We start from the raw sequence: 19,420 nt of genomic DNA, 5'->3' as shown, positions 1-19,420 counted from the left end.
AAATGCCCACATCTGTGTCATTTTTCTTTCATTAACAACCCTGTCAGTTCGCTCCATCAGTGAGAGAAAAAACTTCAAACAGTTCATGGCAACCCCACATTTAAGTGGTAAGGTCTTTTGTGATAGCAGGCAGGTGGGAACATTTGGGCCACAGTCACTTTGGCAAGATTTATGAGGCACCCTTATCAAAGCACCTGTGATGAAAACGTATCTGTCACACTTGTCTGATTGAAGTTTGTCTTGGGCATTTCTTTCAGTGAATTGTGTGCTGGTGTAAAACACTGAATTGCAGCACTGGAGCACTCTGCCCACCACTGGGTGCAGCAAAGGAAGCTGCAGTGCAACTGTTCCCACAACAGCCCTTACACTTGTGCACATCTTTCTGTGGAAGATCTCCTATAGGGCTGAAATGGGTAGCTTAGCTTTCAGTCCTACCCATCCTGACATGAAAAATGCCATCACGGATTGCTAAGCCCCTTGCTCTCAACTGGCAGATCAGCTGCGGCTGCTGTATCATTTAAGATATCTTCCATTCCTGGTAATATGTTTTCCTTCTTTTCAAGATACATTCAGGCAGGTTTCCTTTCCGTGAGTCACTCTCAATCGGGTTGTTAAACCTTTCTGCTGTGGCTACTGGATGACAGAATATGCACACAATGTCACCATACAGAACAGCTGTGACGGGAGAGGAGGTGGCAATTTGACTTTACTACTCTTTGTTTTTTTACAATTAGCGCAGACAGAGCACAGGTTCAACAGACACCATCAGGCACTAGGTAAATGCTCTGCATTTGCATCTTAAATTGAACAGAATGGTTCACCTGGGTTGGGTTTTATCCCAAGCTATTTACAATGGAAGCAAGTTTTGTTTATTTTAATATTCATTTACACAAACATTTATTGGAGAATATTTCCCCTTTGTGATGGATTAACTACAAATTACCTCTGTCCTTCTCCCCAGCAGATTTCCCCCAAGCCCATCATCCTGGAATTCCTCTGTCCATGCCCAAATCAAGTTTAATCATCAGTCTCAGCCTTTGTCAGTCCCTTGTGCAGGTGCCACAATCAAACTTCGTAAGATCATGCTGATTGCACCAGAAAGTCCATTTCAACTCTGATCTGCATGTGAGATCACTGTTGACCTCTACTGAAGGAGACCCATTCCCCTCCCCTTTAAAGGAGATGCAAGGTGGAAAACTCAAAAGGACACTTCCTTTGGAGGAATGCAGTGTTGTTTTGGAAGCTCACTTCTTCCTTGAGTTTAGTGGGTAGGAGACATGTGGTTTGAATGGCAGTATTTCCCAGTAGTGTCATCCTCAGCAGGGCCAGGTTGATTCAGTTTTAAAAGGAGCTGTAGAGGATCAGATAATTGTTCTTTGGGAGGTTGTGGTGTCACACAGTATAGTCGCCATGTTCCTGCTGCTTAGAAGTTCTCCTTGTTGAAGTAGAATTTGACCTTCCTAGGGTCCAGGCTGGAGTACTGATGGCAGCACTTCTGCAGGCTCTTTGCTAAAGCTTGAGGCCCACAGAGGAACATCCCCACTACAGACCTGCACAGAACAAAGGAAATGTTAGTGCTGGGGAGAGATCATCTGCCCTCCCCAGGCTCTGTCCAGGGCCCTTCACCATCTGTGGGCCTTCACTTGCCTCCATCTTCAGAACACACCCAGATCCTAGGCATTCATTGATCCCTGCTGCTGGGGCAGTGTACCAGATGCAAATGCAGATGAACTCTGAGACCATGTGCACACTTAACTCCTAACATCCCTTATGCCCATCACCCCTACCTCAGAGGAGACTCCAGTCCTCTAAGGGGTCTGCATGTCCATTTGAAAATTTTTAGGGGTCTGCAGATGAAAAAAAGGTTGAAAACCACTGCCATAGAAGATCCTTGAATTTCGGCCTTGCACCCAGTTTTCAGAGATGCTGAGCAGCCACGACTCCACCTAAAGGTAGTAGGAGCTGTAGGTGTTCTGCACCTCTGAAAAAACCTAGGCTGTTAGAATCCAATAATCTGGGAATTCTTCAGTAATTAACCATTGGAACAATTTACCAAGAGTTATGGTGAATTCTCCATTACTAGCATTTTTTAAATCAAGATTGGCTGTTTTTCTAAAAGATCTGCTCTAGGAATTGTTTTGGCAAGTTCTCTGGCTTGTGTTATACAGGGGGTCAGATGATTACAATAGTCCTTAACCTATGACTCTAATCATTCTGGTTCTATAGAATATGCAGCTCATTCTCAGGCCTGGGCTACATTAGTGGTGGTGGGGGTTTGAACTAAGATATGCAACTTCAGCTACACTATTCGCGCAGCTGAAGTCGAAGTATCTTAGTTCGATTTACCTGGCCGTCCTCACAGGGGCGAGTCGACTGCCGCGGTTCCCCCGTCGACTCCGCTTACTCCTCCTGCCAAGGTGGAGTACGGGCATCGATTCACGGATCAATTTATCACATCCCTCCAGATGAGAGACAATAAATCGATCCCAGATACATCGAACACTACCTGCCGATCCGGCGGGTAGTCCAGACATACCCTCAGTGTCCTTAGGTGGCACCTGTGCTTACAGAAGCAGCACTAGACTTGCTGGGCATGCAATCTGAGGAGGAAGAGGCCAGGTAGCTTGAAGATGCATTTCCAGCTCTAGCAATATGGTCTCCAGGGCACTAGACACTTACCTGGGGTGGGCAGTTGCCACTGCAGAGAACTCATTGCTCCACATGGGTCTCCCAAAGGAGGTTTTCTGTTTGAGACCTGTCACCACATCCGTGTCATTATCAAAGTTGAAAGCTGCTTGGCCAGCCTAGAGTTACAGGAGATGAGGAGTGAGAACAGGCAGACATTCTGCCAACGCCTGGAACCCAACAGATGGGCTGCAGGAGCCCTCATTCATGAGGCCTTGGCCTCAACTGTTGCCACCCTCCCTGAGGGGTTAAATGGCAGAATCCCCACTCTGGTGCCTGTGTTCATCTTGTCTAGCTTTTAACTTGGTGTTCTCACCTTCTTCCCATCCCTACCTACAGACATTCTCCCCTGTTCCCTTCTGGGCCATAGCGTTCTCCCCTCCTAGACTGTGACATCTCCTGCCATCAGGACCGTATGGTGTATGTGACTCACAATGCTGTTGTCCCAGCCTGTGAGGAAGAGTCTGTAGTTCAGGAAACCTGTTTTGCCAGATTCCTCCATCTCTTGCTCCAGGGAGGCGAGCAGGTCATTGAACCAGGCAAATGCACCTGTATCCCGGCAGAGCCAGTAGAAGTAGATCTGGGATCCAACAGCACAAAGAGAAAGAGAGACGTTACTGACAATGGGAGAGCTGTGCATTGCAGTGGAGCAGAGGAGAGAGTCCATTACAATAAGGACAGATTCAGCAGGAAGGTTGTAGCTTTGCGCTATGGGATGGTGGGATGTTGCACTTCAAGGACACACAAGAGGTTGCTGGGAATGAAGGTCAGACAGGCATCTGTAAGGCCAGCCTTTCCCCCATTGCACTGGTTACCTTTTTGGTTTTGAGACGCTGGTCTGCATGCTGGAACTTGTACCAGATTGATTTCAGTACAGAGGCAAAGGGCGTGACCCCGATCCCTGCTCCCACCAGCATAGCAACCTCATACTGGAACACATCTTCACTGGCTGTGCCAAAGGGGCCATCCACCTCTATCCTGGTAAAATAAGTCAGGACCCAGGTAAGAAGTCGAAGCTGCCTTCCTGCATCACTTTGTATCACAAAACTCTTCCCAGGGGGTGAGTTCTAATGGCTTCCTGGCTCTAATGCTGTCCTGGCCTACCTGGGTGTCTTTGGTTTCTGCTGCTGAAAGGTATCAATAAGATTCTCTGTCCAGTCCCCTGCTGCCCGGATGTGGACAGAGAAGAAGTCTTCTTCTGGTGCAGAGGTCAGGGTGAAAGGATGCCACTCCAGGCGCGAGACAGAGGGGCAATTGATGAAAATATACTGGCCCACTTCCATGCTGAAGCCCTTCTTGTGCATCTGTAGTTCTAACACTTTTGATGGGTGTACGACAGCCTGTAGGAAAGGCACATCCGCAAAGCATGAGTATGTCCCACCCAGCTGCTTCTACAGCGACACCACTGCTTGGGCTGAGCATGGAGTAGCTAGGAGCACCCTACACAGGGAGCATACTGTGACTCCTGCTGGGAAAGACTGGGATTGGAGTGGCTAGAAGCTCCCATAGGTAGTGCTTCTATCCCATTGGCTACAGTGACTCCTGCTGGGAGAGGCTGCACTGGCTGTGCCAAGACACCCCTTACCTTTGTAACGACGACCCTCTGTCGAGAACGCCAAAAGCGTAAGACCCGCTCAAAGACATAGAGGAGGATTGGGGTCAGCACCCACTTCCAGGACTGTGGAGACAGAAGTGAGTAATATATTGTGAGAGCCTTTCCATCTCTGGAGGAGCCGATGTGCACTGAGGGGAGGTTTGGCAGTGTAGGGCACTGATGTCCCTACAGGGTGATTCCTAGATCAAACGTTCTCACCTAATGTTTTGGGAAATGTTTTTATGACACAGGAGACATGGCTCCATGCTGATGCAGGGTGACATGGGCACACCAGGATTGGCATTAGTACCTTATACCTACAGAGCACTGTCCCACCCACTCTAATTCAGGTTCTCAAGCTCCGTCAGCAGGCAGTCTGGGCAGAGGGCGAGAGCCATTGCTCAGGAGTTATCCATGCAAGCTTGGCACAGAGCTCCCCGGGGTGATGCTCACTAGTGCAGTGTGGGTTACAGCAAGTGAGGGGAGCGTATTTCAGTCTAATGTCAATTCAGAGAGGAGAAAAGCTGGGTTTCCAAGTCCCTCTGCAGAGGGCTGTGTATATTGTTCACGTCATCCCCTCTTAACCCTTTTGAGAACTGGCTACTTCCCAGCTGGATGACACTGAGGGCTACCCCCAGAGCAGCAGGTTGGAGCTGCTCTGCCCTGATAGGAGCCTTGTCCTGTGCTGCTGGCATTTCTCACCCACCCCTGTCAGACTGGGAACCAGCAAGGAAGAGGTGGGTTGGCCAGGAGTGTACATCGGGGGAAGGGAGGGGCTGTCTTGGCAAGAAGCACCTAGAAAGTTGAGCAGGGCTGAGGCAGGCTCTGAAAAGCCCCGTGTGGGATACTTGGCATGGAGAGGCTTTAGGGACGTGGGAGGGAGCTTGTTCTACTGGCAGGCATGAGGGGAAGGAATTAGGAGGGTCAGAGAACTCCTCTCCTGTCACACCATGGAAAATAAGATTGTGTCAGTGACTGCACTGCCCCCTCCTGATGGGACAAGGATGAGGTCTGTCAGTTAGCTCAGCGTGGTCTCCTGCCAGCTATTGTCTGCACTGGAAGGACTCACCTCAGCTGGGATGCTCCCAAACTCGGGCTCTTCACAGTGGGAGTCTGTGTTGTTTCTTCCCCAGTGTGTAGGGTCCTGCACACAGTGCTCGGGGTTGTGCTTATTCAAGCTCTCTGCTGTCTGCCCACGAACAAGACCACTGGGAGAGGAGAGAAATGTCACCACAGCTCTCCTGATCCAAGCCTACCTCCCTGCTTCACCTTCATAACTGCTGAGCAAAGGAGGAAGGAGAGACGCTGGCCTAGAGATGGGGAGCATGTGATAGCAGGAGGTTCTGCTGGAAACGGGGGAGGATGGAACAGTCAGAGGAGGGGGTTGGGTAAAGGGAGGGTGAGAGATTCTTGGATGGGAAGAAAGGAGGGTGCCAGATGCTCCGCAGCAGTAGGGATGTGGCGTGAGAGTCACATGCCAGGGTAAGAAATGGGGAGTGAATGACAGATGGGGAGGTGGACAGGGCCATTTGGGAGTGACATGTGGCTGTTGTGTGGTGCCTTACGCGATGCCATGGATAACAAGACCGGCGAAGTAGATGATGAAGAGATGGTGTGTGTACCAGAAGACCTCGAAATAGCTCCTGCGGATGAACTCCATGGAGGAGGTGACCATGAGGATCAGCGCCACAGTGATGATCACGCCTGTCAGGCCCGGGATGGTAGTGAATGTTACGTATGCTGGAGTCTGCAAGAGAACACAGCGAGGAGATGGGGATGGTCACATAAAGTCAGCAGGCAGCACAGAATGAAGCCATGGCGCCCTGTGGCAGCCACCCTGGGGCTCACATCCCCACAAGGCAGGTCCGGGGCACTCACTGTGCTGTTGGTGTGGATGGGGTTTAGCCACTTGTTACTCTCCTCATCTTGGTGCAGGTTGGAGAGGATGGCGGAGAGGCTCCCATCCGCAGCTTGCTGGCTGTCATTGTACCACTCAAAGTTACACAGGTGGGCGATGATGTGAACAGCTGAACATCACCGACACAGAGAGAGAGAGAGAGATTGGAACCAACCTACATCCTGAGAGTCTACACTGGAATAAAAGTTCCTGTGGCACAGCCATGGCTGGCCTGGCTTAGCTGACTTGGGGTGTGGGGCTAAAATTGCTGGATAGACATTCGAGCTTGGGCTGGAGCCCAGGCTCTGGGAGTCTCATATTGTGGGAGTCTCATAGCCTGGGATCCAGCCCGAGCCCAAATGCCTACACAGCAATTTTACAACCCTGCAGCCCTAGCCCTGGGAGCCCAAATCAGCTGACCTGGGCCAGGCGCAGGTATTTAATTGCTGTGTAGATATATACCCAAAGACCTGCTGCAAGCCAAGGCAGCACAGCTTGCTGTGAAAGGGTCAGCTGGCCCCCACCCCATTGCCCTCTTGGATATAGAATCCATGCTCGTCACATGGAGACTGAGCTCAGACCCTGATCATCATCCCACTGGGGAGGGCCTGGGCATCTGCTCACTCTGCCCTCAGTAGGGTGCCAATTTTGGTTGGATGTATTCCTGGAAGTTTCATCACATAACATAATGTTTAATTCCTGGACACTCCAAGACAGTCTTGGAGGGTTAGCAACCCTACCCCCAGGCAAGGGGGAACCTGAACCAGCAACTGCTGGCTGGTGCAGCACTTTCCCGTACTGCGTGCAGTGAGGTGGGTGCCTGAGTTACCTGTGAACAGGGCAATCGCATAGGCCACAAGCTTGTGGAAGGTGAGGTTGTGATCCAGCTGCTTCCTCATTGTGCGCCTGCAACACTGCAGAGAGAAGAGGAAACGGTCAGCAAACAGGGGGCTGCTTCCAGACTGAGGGGGCAAGAGGGGTAGGGCCAGCTGAGTGGGACAGGTGGGGGGGGAGACTGGGGGCAGAGTGAGCCCCTCCCCATGTGGGGCAGGGGGAGGCCCTATGGGTGGGCAGGCATGCACACACAGGGCCAGGGGCCATGTTGTGCATTGCATCTAGCTGTAGCCAATGAGGGGACCTTGGCCTCAGCTGGAGCCCCTTGGGCATTGGTGCTAGCAACCCTGCCCCTGTGATTCTGCCTTTCCCCCTACCAGGACCAGCTCTAGGCACCAGCAAACCTAGCACATGCTTGGGGCGGCACAATTTCAGGGGCAGCATTTTGGGTGATCTCGGAGGGGTTTTTTTTGTTTGGTTGGTTGGTTTTTTTTTTTTTGTTGTTTTTTTTTTTTTGCTTTGGGCAGCAAAAAACCTAGAGCCGGCCCTGCCCCCTACCTTGCCTTCTGAGGAAAAGCAGCCAATCAGAGCTGCTGCAGAAGGCACATGGAGCCCTCCTCGTGCCCTCAGGAGCCAGAACACCTTTTGGGTGAGGGAGGAGATGACACCTTTCTCAGAGTAGGGAAGGGGGAGAGGTGCCCCTCCCCGCCACCAAGCCCTGGGTCAGTCTGTTCCCTGCCCCTTTCCCTCCATCCCTACAACACCCAGTCTGGGAGGATGCAGAGGGGGTGAAGAACCCCTGAAGCTGCCCCTTCTGGCCTAGGAAAAGGGAGGAAGGGACTCTGCTGCAGGCCCCCCAGGTCCAGGAGAGGAGGCTGCAGAACCCCTGGAGCTGCAGGAGGAGCAGAGGTGCAATGAAGGGCAAGGAGCAGATGCAGGGGGTGGATAATTAATTACTGGGTTGAGGGAGGGGCCGTGGGGGGGACATGGAAGTAATTAATGGGAATTGTGAGTATTAGGGAGATTGGGGGGGGGACCTTACCCCACCCCATCAGGCAGCAGCAGTAAAACCTCCTCACACTGTATATGTGGAAGTGAGGCAGGGGGAGTTCAAAGGCCACATCACAAACACAGTAATATTTGTAAATGACTTTTGGGCCAATCTCCTGATGTTTTGGTGTCTGGCTCATTCTGTCACTAGTGCATGACCGTGCTGGGTGTGACTAGCCGGGAGTGCCAGGTGAGGCCAGAATCGGTCCCAGTCCTGGGTGAGCATTTGTGTGGTGGATGGGGAGTGAGGGTGGGGCAGGGCTGGTCACTCACCGAGCAGGTGCCCCTCAGGAAGGAGAGCAGGTTGCGACACACTGGTAACAGGATCAGCATGCTGTTAAAGTTCAGGCATTTTGCAGAGGCCCGGGCCCATGCCAGTGCAGACTGGTGGAGGATGTGCAAAGACAGGGTCAGTCTCACTTTGTGGGTGCCCACCAGTAACCAGCTATCACTCTATACACCACACTGCATTTGGCTTTAATGCAGGAGCCTGAGGCCCTTCATTTACCCCTCACTGAACAGCAGTGGATGCTACTGTATGTCAACCACTACTGGCTAGTGTTCTGCCCCAGACTACTACTGTGGTGAAATCCTAAAGGGGTCACAGCCACAAACAGCCTCCCTGTGTGTTCCATTTGGAGCAGCACCAGCACGAAATGGGGGGAGTTTACATACCTGGCCCATCTCCAGCCTGAAGTGGAGCTGTGATGGGAAAGGCTTCCTATTTCTGAGATGGGAAGCACTCCCAGCTGATAAGGTCAGTGTCTGGCAAAAAGAGGGGCAGGGAAGAGAGAAGGAGACTGTCCTCACCCCAAGGAGCACTCTGGTGTAGTAGAACTTCTTATCCCTGTCAAACAGCAGGAAATAATATACAAACAGGAAAACGTTCAGGCCCAACCAGGCTGCCTAGAGAGTGGGGAGAAAAGACAGTTAAATGGCAATTGAAAGACCCCACAGTCAAACAGGGTGTTAGTGTGTCTGAGGGGAGGAGGTGACAACAAAAGACTTGTGTTCCTTTATTTCAGTGAACCTTACAGGGAAATGCTAGTGTACTATAAAACTCAGGAGGGCCAGATCCTCAGCTGCCGTAGCTCTACTGCCTTCAGGGGAGTTATTCCAATTTACATCAGCTCAGGATGTGACCCATGGGCTGTAATCACTGCATTGAATTACAAAGCAGAGTGATCACTGGCAGCAGCACTTTCAGAGAGGCCCACTGATTTTGGTGCCTATTTTGAGATGCTTTGTGCCTGATGTTCTGAGGTGCCATGGCGCCCCTTGAGACCAGTAGAAGCTATGAGAGCTCAGTACTGAGCTGGTGTTCCTGGGAGAAGGAGTTGGCCCTGCAGCCCTAGAGAGTTAAGGCCTCATTTTCTGAGGTGAGAGCACCCACAGACAGCTTCTATTGAAGTCACGGGGAGCTGGATGCCAAGGAGGATGCAGAGCTTGCCAGGCTGAAGGAACTTCTGTTCCCAAATGCTCCTTGTATTGGCAAACTTTAGCAGGGCAGACGAGTTCTCACCACGAGTCCAGGGGAATTGTGGTGGAAATGAAGGGAGAATGTCCCTGCTACTCCCCCTTATCTGAGGCTATTTGGTCTGTAGGTGATGAAGCAAGGGCCAGACTAACAGAAAGTCCATCTGCTGGTTCTGTTTGTGTCACTGTTCCCCTGGGTCTCAACTGTCATCTAGCTTTGGAGGAGAGCCATAACAAGGAATTTTTGCACCCGAGGCAAGGGCCAGCTCCAGGCTCTTTGGCGGCAATTCGGCAGCGGGTCCCCGAGTCACTGTCAGAGAGAAGGACCCACTGCCAAAGAATGAATGAAGTGGCGGTGGCAATTCGGTGGCAGGTCCTTCCCTCTGAGAGGGACTCAGGGATCCACTGTTGAATTGCCACTGAAGAAGCGGTGGCGGTAAAGCTGCCGCCAAAGCACCGCCGATCACGGTAGAACTGTGCCCCTCCGCTTTGGGGTGCTGTTCAGAGCCCCATATAGGACTACAGTAGTGCTGCTCAGTCTCTCAGTGAGAAGGGTTAGCATCTCCCCTTCCCCCCAAACAAGAGTGCGATGCTGTTCATGGACAGTTTCCATTCAGCCTGTCGGATCAAGTCAGTGACAGGACAGTTCATGGGTATCTGAGGGTTGTGTCCTGGCCTAGGTGAGAGGAGTTGCTGGTTCTCAGTCTAGCTCCCAATGGAGAAGTGCCCATATTACAATCCCCTGGCACAGCTGGCATGCTGTCTCAGCAGAGAGGTCAATGGCAATGCGGAAAATTATCTGAAAAAAGTGGTAGGACTATCATATTGTGGGAGCAGCGGGTTTGGTAAGAGTGTTTAAAATGCACCCCTCAGCAACCCAGGTCAGTGTTTATATATTTATTTCATTTGTTGGTCTGTGACTCCTTGCAAACACGGCCTTTGCCCTCCCTCAGCGCACGCACACACACTAAGCACTGGCTGAATGGGCCATGGAGACAGAATTCCGCTCTCATCCCTCACCCCTCCAGGCCAGGGTAGCAGCTGTTGGGAGGAAGCCAGCCCTACCATACCTAAACTGTCTGTGGATAAGTAGAGGGCTTCCATCTCCAGGGCAGTCAGACAAGCATCTTTCCCCAGCAATAGCAGCACTTATCAAATGTCAAGAGACAAAATCCCTCAAGCACAAATCCGCAGAGTCCACTGATGCCAAAGCAGCTCAGCATGGATGCAGAGTTTGCCTACACAGACCCAGCTGCGGGATCAGAGCCAGGCATTGCAGATCTTCCAAGATATTTAGATGCCTAACTCCCTTTGAGCATTTGGGCCAAATTCCACTTTCAGTGACATAGGTGTAAATCCAGAGTAACTGCTAACTTCTGTGCAGTGACTGGCTTTACACCTCTGTAACTTAGAGCAGGATCTAACCCCATTTTCACTAGACATTGTGGATCATTTCTTTCATCTTACACCATAGTTTAGCTTCCTTAGTAATTTAGTAGGTGTAAAGTATCAGAGGGGTAGCCGTGTTAGTCTGGATCTGTAAAAGCAGCAAAGAGTCCTGTGGCACCTTATAGACTAACAGACGTTTTGGAGCATGAGCTTTTGTGGGTGAATACCCACTTCGTCAGATGCATGTAGTGGAAATTTCCAGGGGTAGGTATATATATGCAAGCAAGAAGCAGGCTAGAGATAACGAGGTTAGTTCAATCAGGGAGGATGAGGCCCTCTTCTAGCAGCTGAGGTGTGAAAACCAAGGGAGGAGAAACTGGTTTTGTAGTTGGCTAGCCATTCACAGTCTTTGTTTAATCCTGAGCTGATGGTGTCAAATTTGCAGATGAACTGAAGCTCAGCAGTTTCTCTTTGAAGTCTGGTCCTGAAGTTTTTTTTGCTGCAGGATGGCCACCTTAAGATCTGCTATTGTGTGGCCAGGGAGGTTGAAGTGTTCTCCTACAGGTTTTTGTATATTGCCATTCCTAATATCTGATTTGTGTCCATTTATCCTTTTATGTAGAGACTGTCCGGTTTGGCCGATGTACATAGTAGAGGGGCATTGCTGGCATATGATCACGTATATTACATTGGTGGATGTGCAGGTGAATGAACCGGTGATGGTGTGGCTGATCTGGTTAGGTCCTGTGATGGTGTCGCTGGTGTGGATATGTGGGCAGAGTTGGCATCGAGGTTTGTTGCATGGATTGGTTCCTGAGTTAGAGTTACTATGGTGAGGTGTGCAGTTACTGGTGAGAATATGCTTCAGGTTGGCAGGTTGTCTGTGGGCGAGGACTGGCCTGCCACCCAAGGCCTGTGAAAGTGTGGGATCATTGTCCAGGATGGGTTGTAGATCCCTGATGATGTGTTGGAGGGGTTTAGGTGGGGACTGTATGTGATGGCCAGTGGAGTCCTGTTGGTTTCTTTCTTGGGTTTGTCTTGCAGTAGGAGGCTCTTGGATACATGTTTGGCTCTGTTGATCTGTTTCCTTATTTCCTCGTGCAGGTATTGTAGTTTTGAGAATGCTTGGTGGAGATTTTGTAGGTGTTGGTCTCTGTCTGAGGGGTTAGAGCAGATGCGGTTGTACCTCAGTGCTTGGCTGTAGACAATGGATCGTGTGGTGTGCCCGGGATGGAAGCTGGAGGCATGAAGGTAGGCATAGAGGTCGGTAGGTTTTCGGTATAGGGTGGTGGTAATGTGACCATCACTTATTTGCACCGTGATGTCTAGGAAGTGGACCTCCCATGTAGATTGGTCCAGGCTGAGGTTGATGGTGGGGTGGAAGCTGTTGAAATCGTGGTGGAATTTTTCCAGAGTCTCCTTCCCATGGGTCCAGATGATGAAGATGTCATCAATGTAGTGTAGGTAGAGAAGGGCCGTGAGTGGACGAGAGCTGAGGAAGCGTTGTTCCAGGTCAGCCATAAAAATGTTGGCATATTGTGGGGCCATGCAGGTGCCCATAGCGGTGCCACTGATCTGGAGGTATATATTGTCTGGGACCAACATGGCTGCAACACCACTGCAAACAAAAAACTGTCTATGGAATTTAAAGTGTTCCCATGAAGTCAGTATGTGCGAAGCTGTAAACTCAAGGGGAAGCAGAAGGAGGCATTTAAATAATCTAGGAAATTCTTAGCAAAGCACCCAAAGTATTTACTATTGGATAGATGCTACCATGACACTAGCCAGCCAGAATCCTAATGGGAAACACTGAAAGAACATGCATTTATTGTTTTAGAATGATGTTTTATCATTACAATATTTTTATTTTATTATGTTATTTGAACCAAATTCAGCTGTCTTTATCCAGCAAAAGTCCCATGGACTTTATTAAGAGATAACTTGGGCACCTCGGACAGAGCTCAAAAAGGTACTTAAACTCATGCCTAACTTAACTGTGGCCTGTAAACAATTGCTTAAATCAGCCACTGTACAAGCTGACTGATTTGATACTGATTTTCTTTTTAAAAGGCTCCAGAGACGATCCTGGCAAATATAGGCTGCTAAGCTTAATTTGAGTACTGGGCAAATTGGTTGAAACTATAGTAAAGAACAGAATTATTAGACGTTATAGATGAACATGGTGTGTTGGGGAAGAGTCAACTCCCTTTTGTAAAGGGAAATCATGCCTCACCAATCTATTAGAATTCTTTGAGAGGGTCAACAAACATTTGGACAGGGGAAATCCAGTGAATATAGTTTACTTGGACTTCCAGAAAACTATTGACAAGGTCCCTCACCAAAGGCTCTTAAGCAAAGGAAGGAGTCCTGGGATAAAAGAGAAGGTCCCTTCATGGATCACTAACTGGTTAAAAGATACAAAACAAAGGATAGGAATAAATGGTCAGTTTTCACAGCTGAGAGAGGGAAATAGTGGGATCCCCCAAGGATCCAGGGCTGGCTCCAGGCACCAGCATTCCAAGCTGGTGCTTGCGGGGGCAATCTGTAAGGGGCGGCAGTCCCTGTTGTTTTGCCCCCAAGCAGCGCACCGAATTGCTGCCGTGGATGGCGGGGCAGTCCATGTGCCCTTAGGGCGACACACGCATTTCCGCGGTGGCATCAATTCGGCAGCAGCTTCTATGTTTAGCTGTCCGCGGCGGCTTCAGCTAAACATAGCAGCTGCTGCCGAATTGCCGCCGCTGCAGAAACGTGCCTGCCGCCCTAAGGGCACACGGACTGCCCCCACCACCCACAGTGGCAATTCGGTGCGCTGCTTGGGGCGGCAAAAACTGTAGAGCCGGCCCTGCAAGGATCTATGCAGGGACTAATGCTGTTCAATATATTCATAAATGATCTGGAAAAGGGGATGAACAGGTGGCAAAGTTTGCAGATGATACAAAATAACTCAAGATAGCTAAGTCCAAAGCAGACTGAAAAGAGTTATAAAGGGGGATCTCATAAAACTGGGTGACTGGGCAAAAAAATGGCAGGAGAAATTCAGTGTTGATAAATACAAAGTAATGCACATTTGAAAACATAATCCCAGTTATACACACAAAATGGGGTTGAAATTAGCTGTTACTTCTCAAGAAAGATCTTGGAATCATCATGGATAGTTCTCTGAGAACATCTGCTCAATGTACAGCAGCAGTCAAAAAAGCTAACAATGTTAGGAATCATTAGTAAAGGGATAGAAAATAAGACAGAAAAGATCATAGTGCTACTATATAAATCCACGGTCCTCCCATACCTTGAATATTGTGTGTAGTTCTGGTCACCCTTTCTCAAAAAAGACATGTTAAAATTGGAAAAGGTACAGAGAATGATTACGGGTATGGAACAGTTTTCGTATGAGGAGAGATTAAAAAGACTGGTACTGTTCATCTTGGAAAAGAGACAACCGAGGGGAATATGATAGAGGTCTATAAAATCATGAACGATGTGGAAAAAGTCAATAAGGAAGTTATTTATTGCTTCACATAACACAGGAACCAGGCATCACCCAATGAAATTAATAGGCAGCAGGCTTAACACAAACATAAGGAACGTGGGCAGTCGCTGCACCCCCAGCCCCAGTGCGCAGGTGGCTGGGCCGTGTGGTTGCTGCATCCCTAGTCCTGGGGCTCTGGCCAGCCCCCAGTTTCAGGGCTCGGGCAGCTGGCCCTGGAACACCGGGCAGGCAGCATGGCCCAGCACCAGCCACCCCGGCGCCCCCGAGTCCCTGCAGGAGGCACACTGGCCTGGGGGCAGGGCCATGGTAGGCTGTCCCACCACCCATGATAAGGAAGTTCTTCATCACACAACCTATAGAACTCGTTGCTAGGGGATGTTGTGAAGGCCAAAAGTATAACTGGGTTCAGAAAAGAATTAGACTAGTCCATGGAGGATAGGTCCACCAATGGCTATTAGCCAGTAAGGTCAAGGACACAACCCCATGCTCTGGGTGTGCCTAAACCTCCGATTGCTAGAAGCGGGTACTGGATGACAGGGGATGGATCACTCAATACATTGCTCTGTTCCATTCACTCCCTCTCAAGCATCTTGCCATTGTCAGGATACAGAATATTGGACTAGAGGGCCCATTGGTCTGACCCAGTATGGTCCTTCTTATGCTTTTATGTTTAAACATATGAGTAGTCTAATTAACATCAAAGGGACTACTCACATTCTTAAAGTTAGGCACGTGTTTCAACACCTGCCTGAATTGGGGCCTTTATTATTTAAGTGTTGCCAATGTGTGCAACAAACATATAGTCTAGGGGTCGGCAACCTATGGCACGCGTGCCAAAGATGGCACGCCAGCCAATTTTTTAATGGCAAACATTAAAAATTCTGCCCAGCCCGGCCCCACCCACTCTTCTCCGCCCCCTCGCGCCCTTCCATAGAGGCAAGGGGCAGGGGCAGAAGCTTGGTCCTGCTGGCTCCCCTGCCTCTTCCCGCAGTGTGCTGGGTTCCTGCCCCTCCTTCTCCTCTCCCTCCCTCTCTGCCACTGATCAGCTGATGGCCCTTGCAAGGGAGGGGGCCGGGAAGGAGGCAGAGAAGAAGCGGGGGCAGGGCCTTGGGGAAGGGAGGGTGGAATAGGGGCATATCCCCTCCAGCTCCCTGCCCTGACCCCCCACACACACACACCCCAGCCCTCTGCCCTGAGCCCTGACCCCCCCTCACACACACCCAGCCCTCTGCCCTGAACCCTGCACACACCCTAGATCCGTGCCCTGAGCTCTGTGCTGTGCACACCCCCCAGACCCCTGCCCTGAGCCCCGCACACACTCCCGGCCCCTGCCCTGAGCCCTGACCCTCCCAGCCCCCCACAGACCTCTGCCCTGAGCCCTGCACACCCCCCAGCCCTCTGCCCTGAGCCCCGCACACCCCCGGCCCCTGCCCTGAGCCCTGACCCTCCCCCCCCACACACACACACAGACCTCTGCCCTGAGCCCTGCACACCCCCCAGCCCTCTGCCCTGAGCCCCGCACACACCCCCGGCCCCTGCCCTGAGCCCTGACCCTCCCCACACACAGCCCTCTGCCCTGAGCCATGCACACACCCGAGGTCCGTGCCCTGAGCCCTGTGCTGTGCACCCCCCGAGACCCCTGCCCTGAGCCCTGACCCTCCCACACACACACACCCAGCCCTCTGCCCTGAGCCCCGCACACACACCCGGCCCCTGCCCTGAGCCCTGACCCCCCCACACACACACACCCAGCCCTCTGCACTGAGCCCTGCACACACCCCAGGGCCCTGCCCTGAGCCCTGTATCCCCCTCATACACACCCAGCCCTCTGCTTGACTCCTTCACCACCACCCCCATGACCGCAGCCCTAACTCTGGCACCCCCACACATACCCAGGCCCTTCAGGCCCTGACACCTGCACCCCCCCTCACAGTCCCCTAGGCCTCTGCCCTGACTCTTGCACCCCCTCCACATACCCAGCTCCCCCACATACCCAGCCCCCACCCCATGCACCCCCCACATCGTGACTCTTGCACCCCCATATCCCCACCCCACCCTGAGCACCGAACAGGAGCTCCTGCACCCCCCACCCACATTCCCATCTGCACCCCTCGCACCAAATGGGAGCTGCCCAGGTCACACCCAAACCTCCTGCCCCAACCCTGAACCCTGAGCGGCAGTGGGCTGAGCCACTCAGCCCACTGCCGGTCTGGGGTCCCAGCCGCCGGCCCCGCACAGCCCACTGCTGGTCTGGGGTTCAGGCTGCTGGCCCCTTGCCAGCTGGGGTCCCGGCCACAGGCCTCACTCAGCCCGCTGCCAGCCTAAGCAAACAGAACCCCAGACCAGCAGCGGGCTGAGCGGGCCAGCAGCATAAGATCAACATTTTAATTTAATTTTAAATGAAGCTTCTTAAACATTTTGAAAACCTTGTTTATTTTACAATATAATAGTTATATAATATATAGACTTATAGAGAGAGACCTTCTAAAAAACATTAAAATGTATTACCGGCATGCAAAACCTTAAATTAAAGTGACTAAATGAAGACTTGGCACACCACTTCTGAAAGGTTGCCGACCCCTGATATAGTCCTTGTCCTGAAGATCTTACTGTCTAAAATGGATAACCTATTTAGGCCTTGATACTATAACAAGCTTTGCACCAGTATAATATGGGCCCTGTGAAGGAAGAAGGGGTCCCCTGGGTGTGTGACCCTGGTAAATCAGTAGAGCCTAGTGAATCTACGGGTAAATCAGTAGAGCCCTGTGTGGCCACAAAATTTGCATCCACATCCAATCCGCAAAAATGATCCGGATGCGTATATCTGTGGATATAAAGCGGATATCTGCAGATTTGCAGGGCTCTGTAGATCAGTGCCTTAGGTACAATGCTGTTTTTCTATCACTTCCACTGTTTCTTTCTCATAAAGGCGATTAACTGGATTCCACAGCAAGCAACTATGATGTAATATATAAGAGATCATGACCTCAGGTTGGGACTAAGCAGGGGAGCAGAGAAATTCTTAACAAATTATGCTGTCATCATTCCTTTATCTATAAAGAATGAGGAAAGGGAAATAGAGAAAATGTTTGACATGGCAGCAGGGTTTTGTAGTTTTCTCCGAAGAAGTCTTTAAATATAATAAACGTTGAACTGACAGGCGGGGGGGCGGAAATCTGTGAATATTCATTCAAATTGAAAATTGGATTTTGATGTAACCGTGTTTGGCCCCAACTTTTGTTGCTTTTGCTTTCCATGAACATTTGAGCAGCCAGGTTTTACCAGTGTGAATATTCTCAAAAAGCAAATTTGAAGCCTGAATATTTCCCCAAAGCAACATTTCTGATTGTGTATTCAGTTATAATATTCAGCATTCTAAATGTGTGATGTCTTGGCTAGTTGCATCAGTTGTCCAGTCAGGAGACAGAAACAACACCAGGTGACTTAAGTGATTGACCAACAGAGAGTGAATTTTACATCTCAAATATCAAATATTTGTAGCACCATGGTTGTGAGTAAAGCTGATCGGGAGTTTTCTTGCAAAATGATTTTTCAATGAAAAAAATACTTTCCACAAAATCAAAAATTTCCATAGGAAATTTTTAAATTTTGTTGAAATGTTTCTATTTTCTGTCAGGAAAATCAAAATAAAATATTTTGGTTTGTGACAGTTTGACCCAGATTGAAACATTTAGGTTTGTTGAACAGAGTTGAAACATTTTGTTTCATGTAAGTTCAACATTAAAGTGTCACAGTGCATCAGTGGAGTGGTAGTTTGGGGTGTTTCATGCTCCTCCTCTCCCTACATTCTATTTTATGGACTGTCTCTTTGGCCTGAGTACATCTCTTCTCCTGACCAACAGTACATGGTGCATCATGGGAGATGCATTGCCGCTAGAGAGCCTGGACCCTAGGGAAAAATGATGGCACGATGCACATGAACTACAATTCCCATTGAGGCACTGCAGCACCATAGGCCAATGTAGTTTAATATCAAACTGGCTCAACACAAAAGATTTTGATTTGTTTCAACACACCAAAACAAAACACTTCCATTGTTTTGACTGAAAATATCAAAATGAAATGTTTCATTTCTGAATCAAAATTTGCCAGCATTTTCATTCTGTGAAAAATTTCAGTATTTCAACAATTTGTCCCAATGAGGGATGATAGCAAGTGTCAAAATATTGGAATTTCCAGTTTTTGCTAAGCTCTGTTTGTGAGCTATTCACATTGGGGGAAACATTTCATGAAGAAAGTCACTAATCATTTTCGATAAAAATACCTGAGAATTTCACAATCTGATCATTAAATTTTCTTTAACGGGAAAAGGGAAATTCAAGGAATAAATTATTTGCTTAGTAATAAATACTGTAGATTTTAATCAGTTTGAACATAAAACAAAGATTTGAGTGATTTTTTTTTTTTTAAAATACAGATTTTCAAAAGACCTCAGGTCTGGTGTGACTCATTCCAAGCCAACTGAATCATGCTATAGATTATTTTTTCCTTTCTCTTTCCTGTTTTAATGGTTTATACCTTGTCTAAGTAACCAGTCTATTTATCCTCCTTCCAAGCAAGCTCCAGATGTGGAGTTTTGTAATGACCCAATTCAGGGCAGCATATCAGCATGTTCTTAATGTGTTCTAAAATCCCTGTGCTTACAGGTAAGAATGTGCTGAATCGGTGCCTAAATCTTTTTAAGTTCATAAGTCTATTTCATTCAGGCTTATTCAGTAAAGCTACTCGTAGTTGTACAAAATGAGCAGTATTTGCCATTTCTCCATGACCAGCTAGTGCTAGATATCTGGTTTTTTTTAAATGTGTCCCTCGTGGTCTAAAAAGAATCTCTAGCTGGATATGAGTAAAGAGTCACTTACGATCACCACAGCTGGAAACCAGTGGTTCACGACCCAGTTTCCCATTGGTGTTCTACAAGGATCTGTGCTGTTACCGCTCTTCTCTGGCTGCCTGTGTGTCCAGATAGATTCGCCTTTTCTCTCTC

General features: G+C 49.5%; 1 protein-coding gene across 6 annotated transcripts; it reads right to left on the bottom strand.

Moving 5' to 3' along the window:
* Positions 1-608: 608 nt before the first annotated feature.
* On the bottom strand, positions 609-19,420 carry NOX1 (NADPH oxidase 1). Of its 6 annotated transcripts, none has more exons than XM_039488808.1 (13): positions 19,296-19,420; positions 8,871-8,966; positions 8,334-8,444; positions 7,006-7,090; positions 6,158-6,306; positions 5,845-6,026; positions 5,349-5,487; positions 4,271-4,363; positions 3,790-4,025; positions 3,501-3,663; positions 3,119-3,265; positions 2,680-2,804; positions 609-1,550 (listed from the first exon to the last, which is right to left on the bottom strand). In XM_039488808.1, exons 1-13 carry the CDS (start codon positions 19,338-19,340, stop codon positions 1,424-1,426), a joined length of 1,698 nt encoding a protein of 565 aa, XP_039344742.1. In that variant the 5' UTR covers positions 19,341-19,420; the 3' UTR covers positions 609-1,423. The 6 variants fall into 6 exon arrangements, with proteins under 6 accessions (XP_039344742.1, XP_039344743.1, XP_039344745.1 ...); XM_039488809.1 differs by having other exon boundaries at positions 5,902-6,026; XM_039488810.1 differs by lacking the exon at positions 609-1,550 and adding an exon at positions 2,469-2,600.

The sequence above is a fragment of the Mauremys reevesii genome, linkage group 9 (genome assembly GCF_016161935.1).
Source record: "Mauremys reevesii isolate NIE-2019 linkage group 9, ASM1616193v1, whole genome shotgun sequence".
Classification (NCBI taxonomy): domain Eukaryota; kingdom Metazoa; phylum Chordata; order Testudines; family Geoemydidae; genus Mauremys; species Mauremys reevesii.
This window is presented reverse-complemented; position numbering and strand designations above follow the sequence as displayed.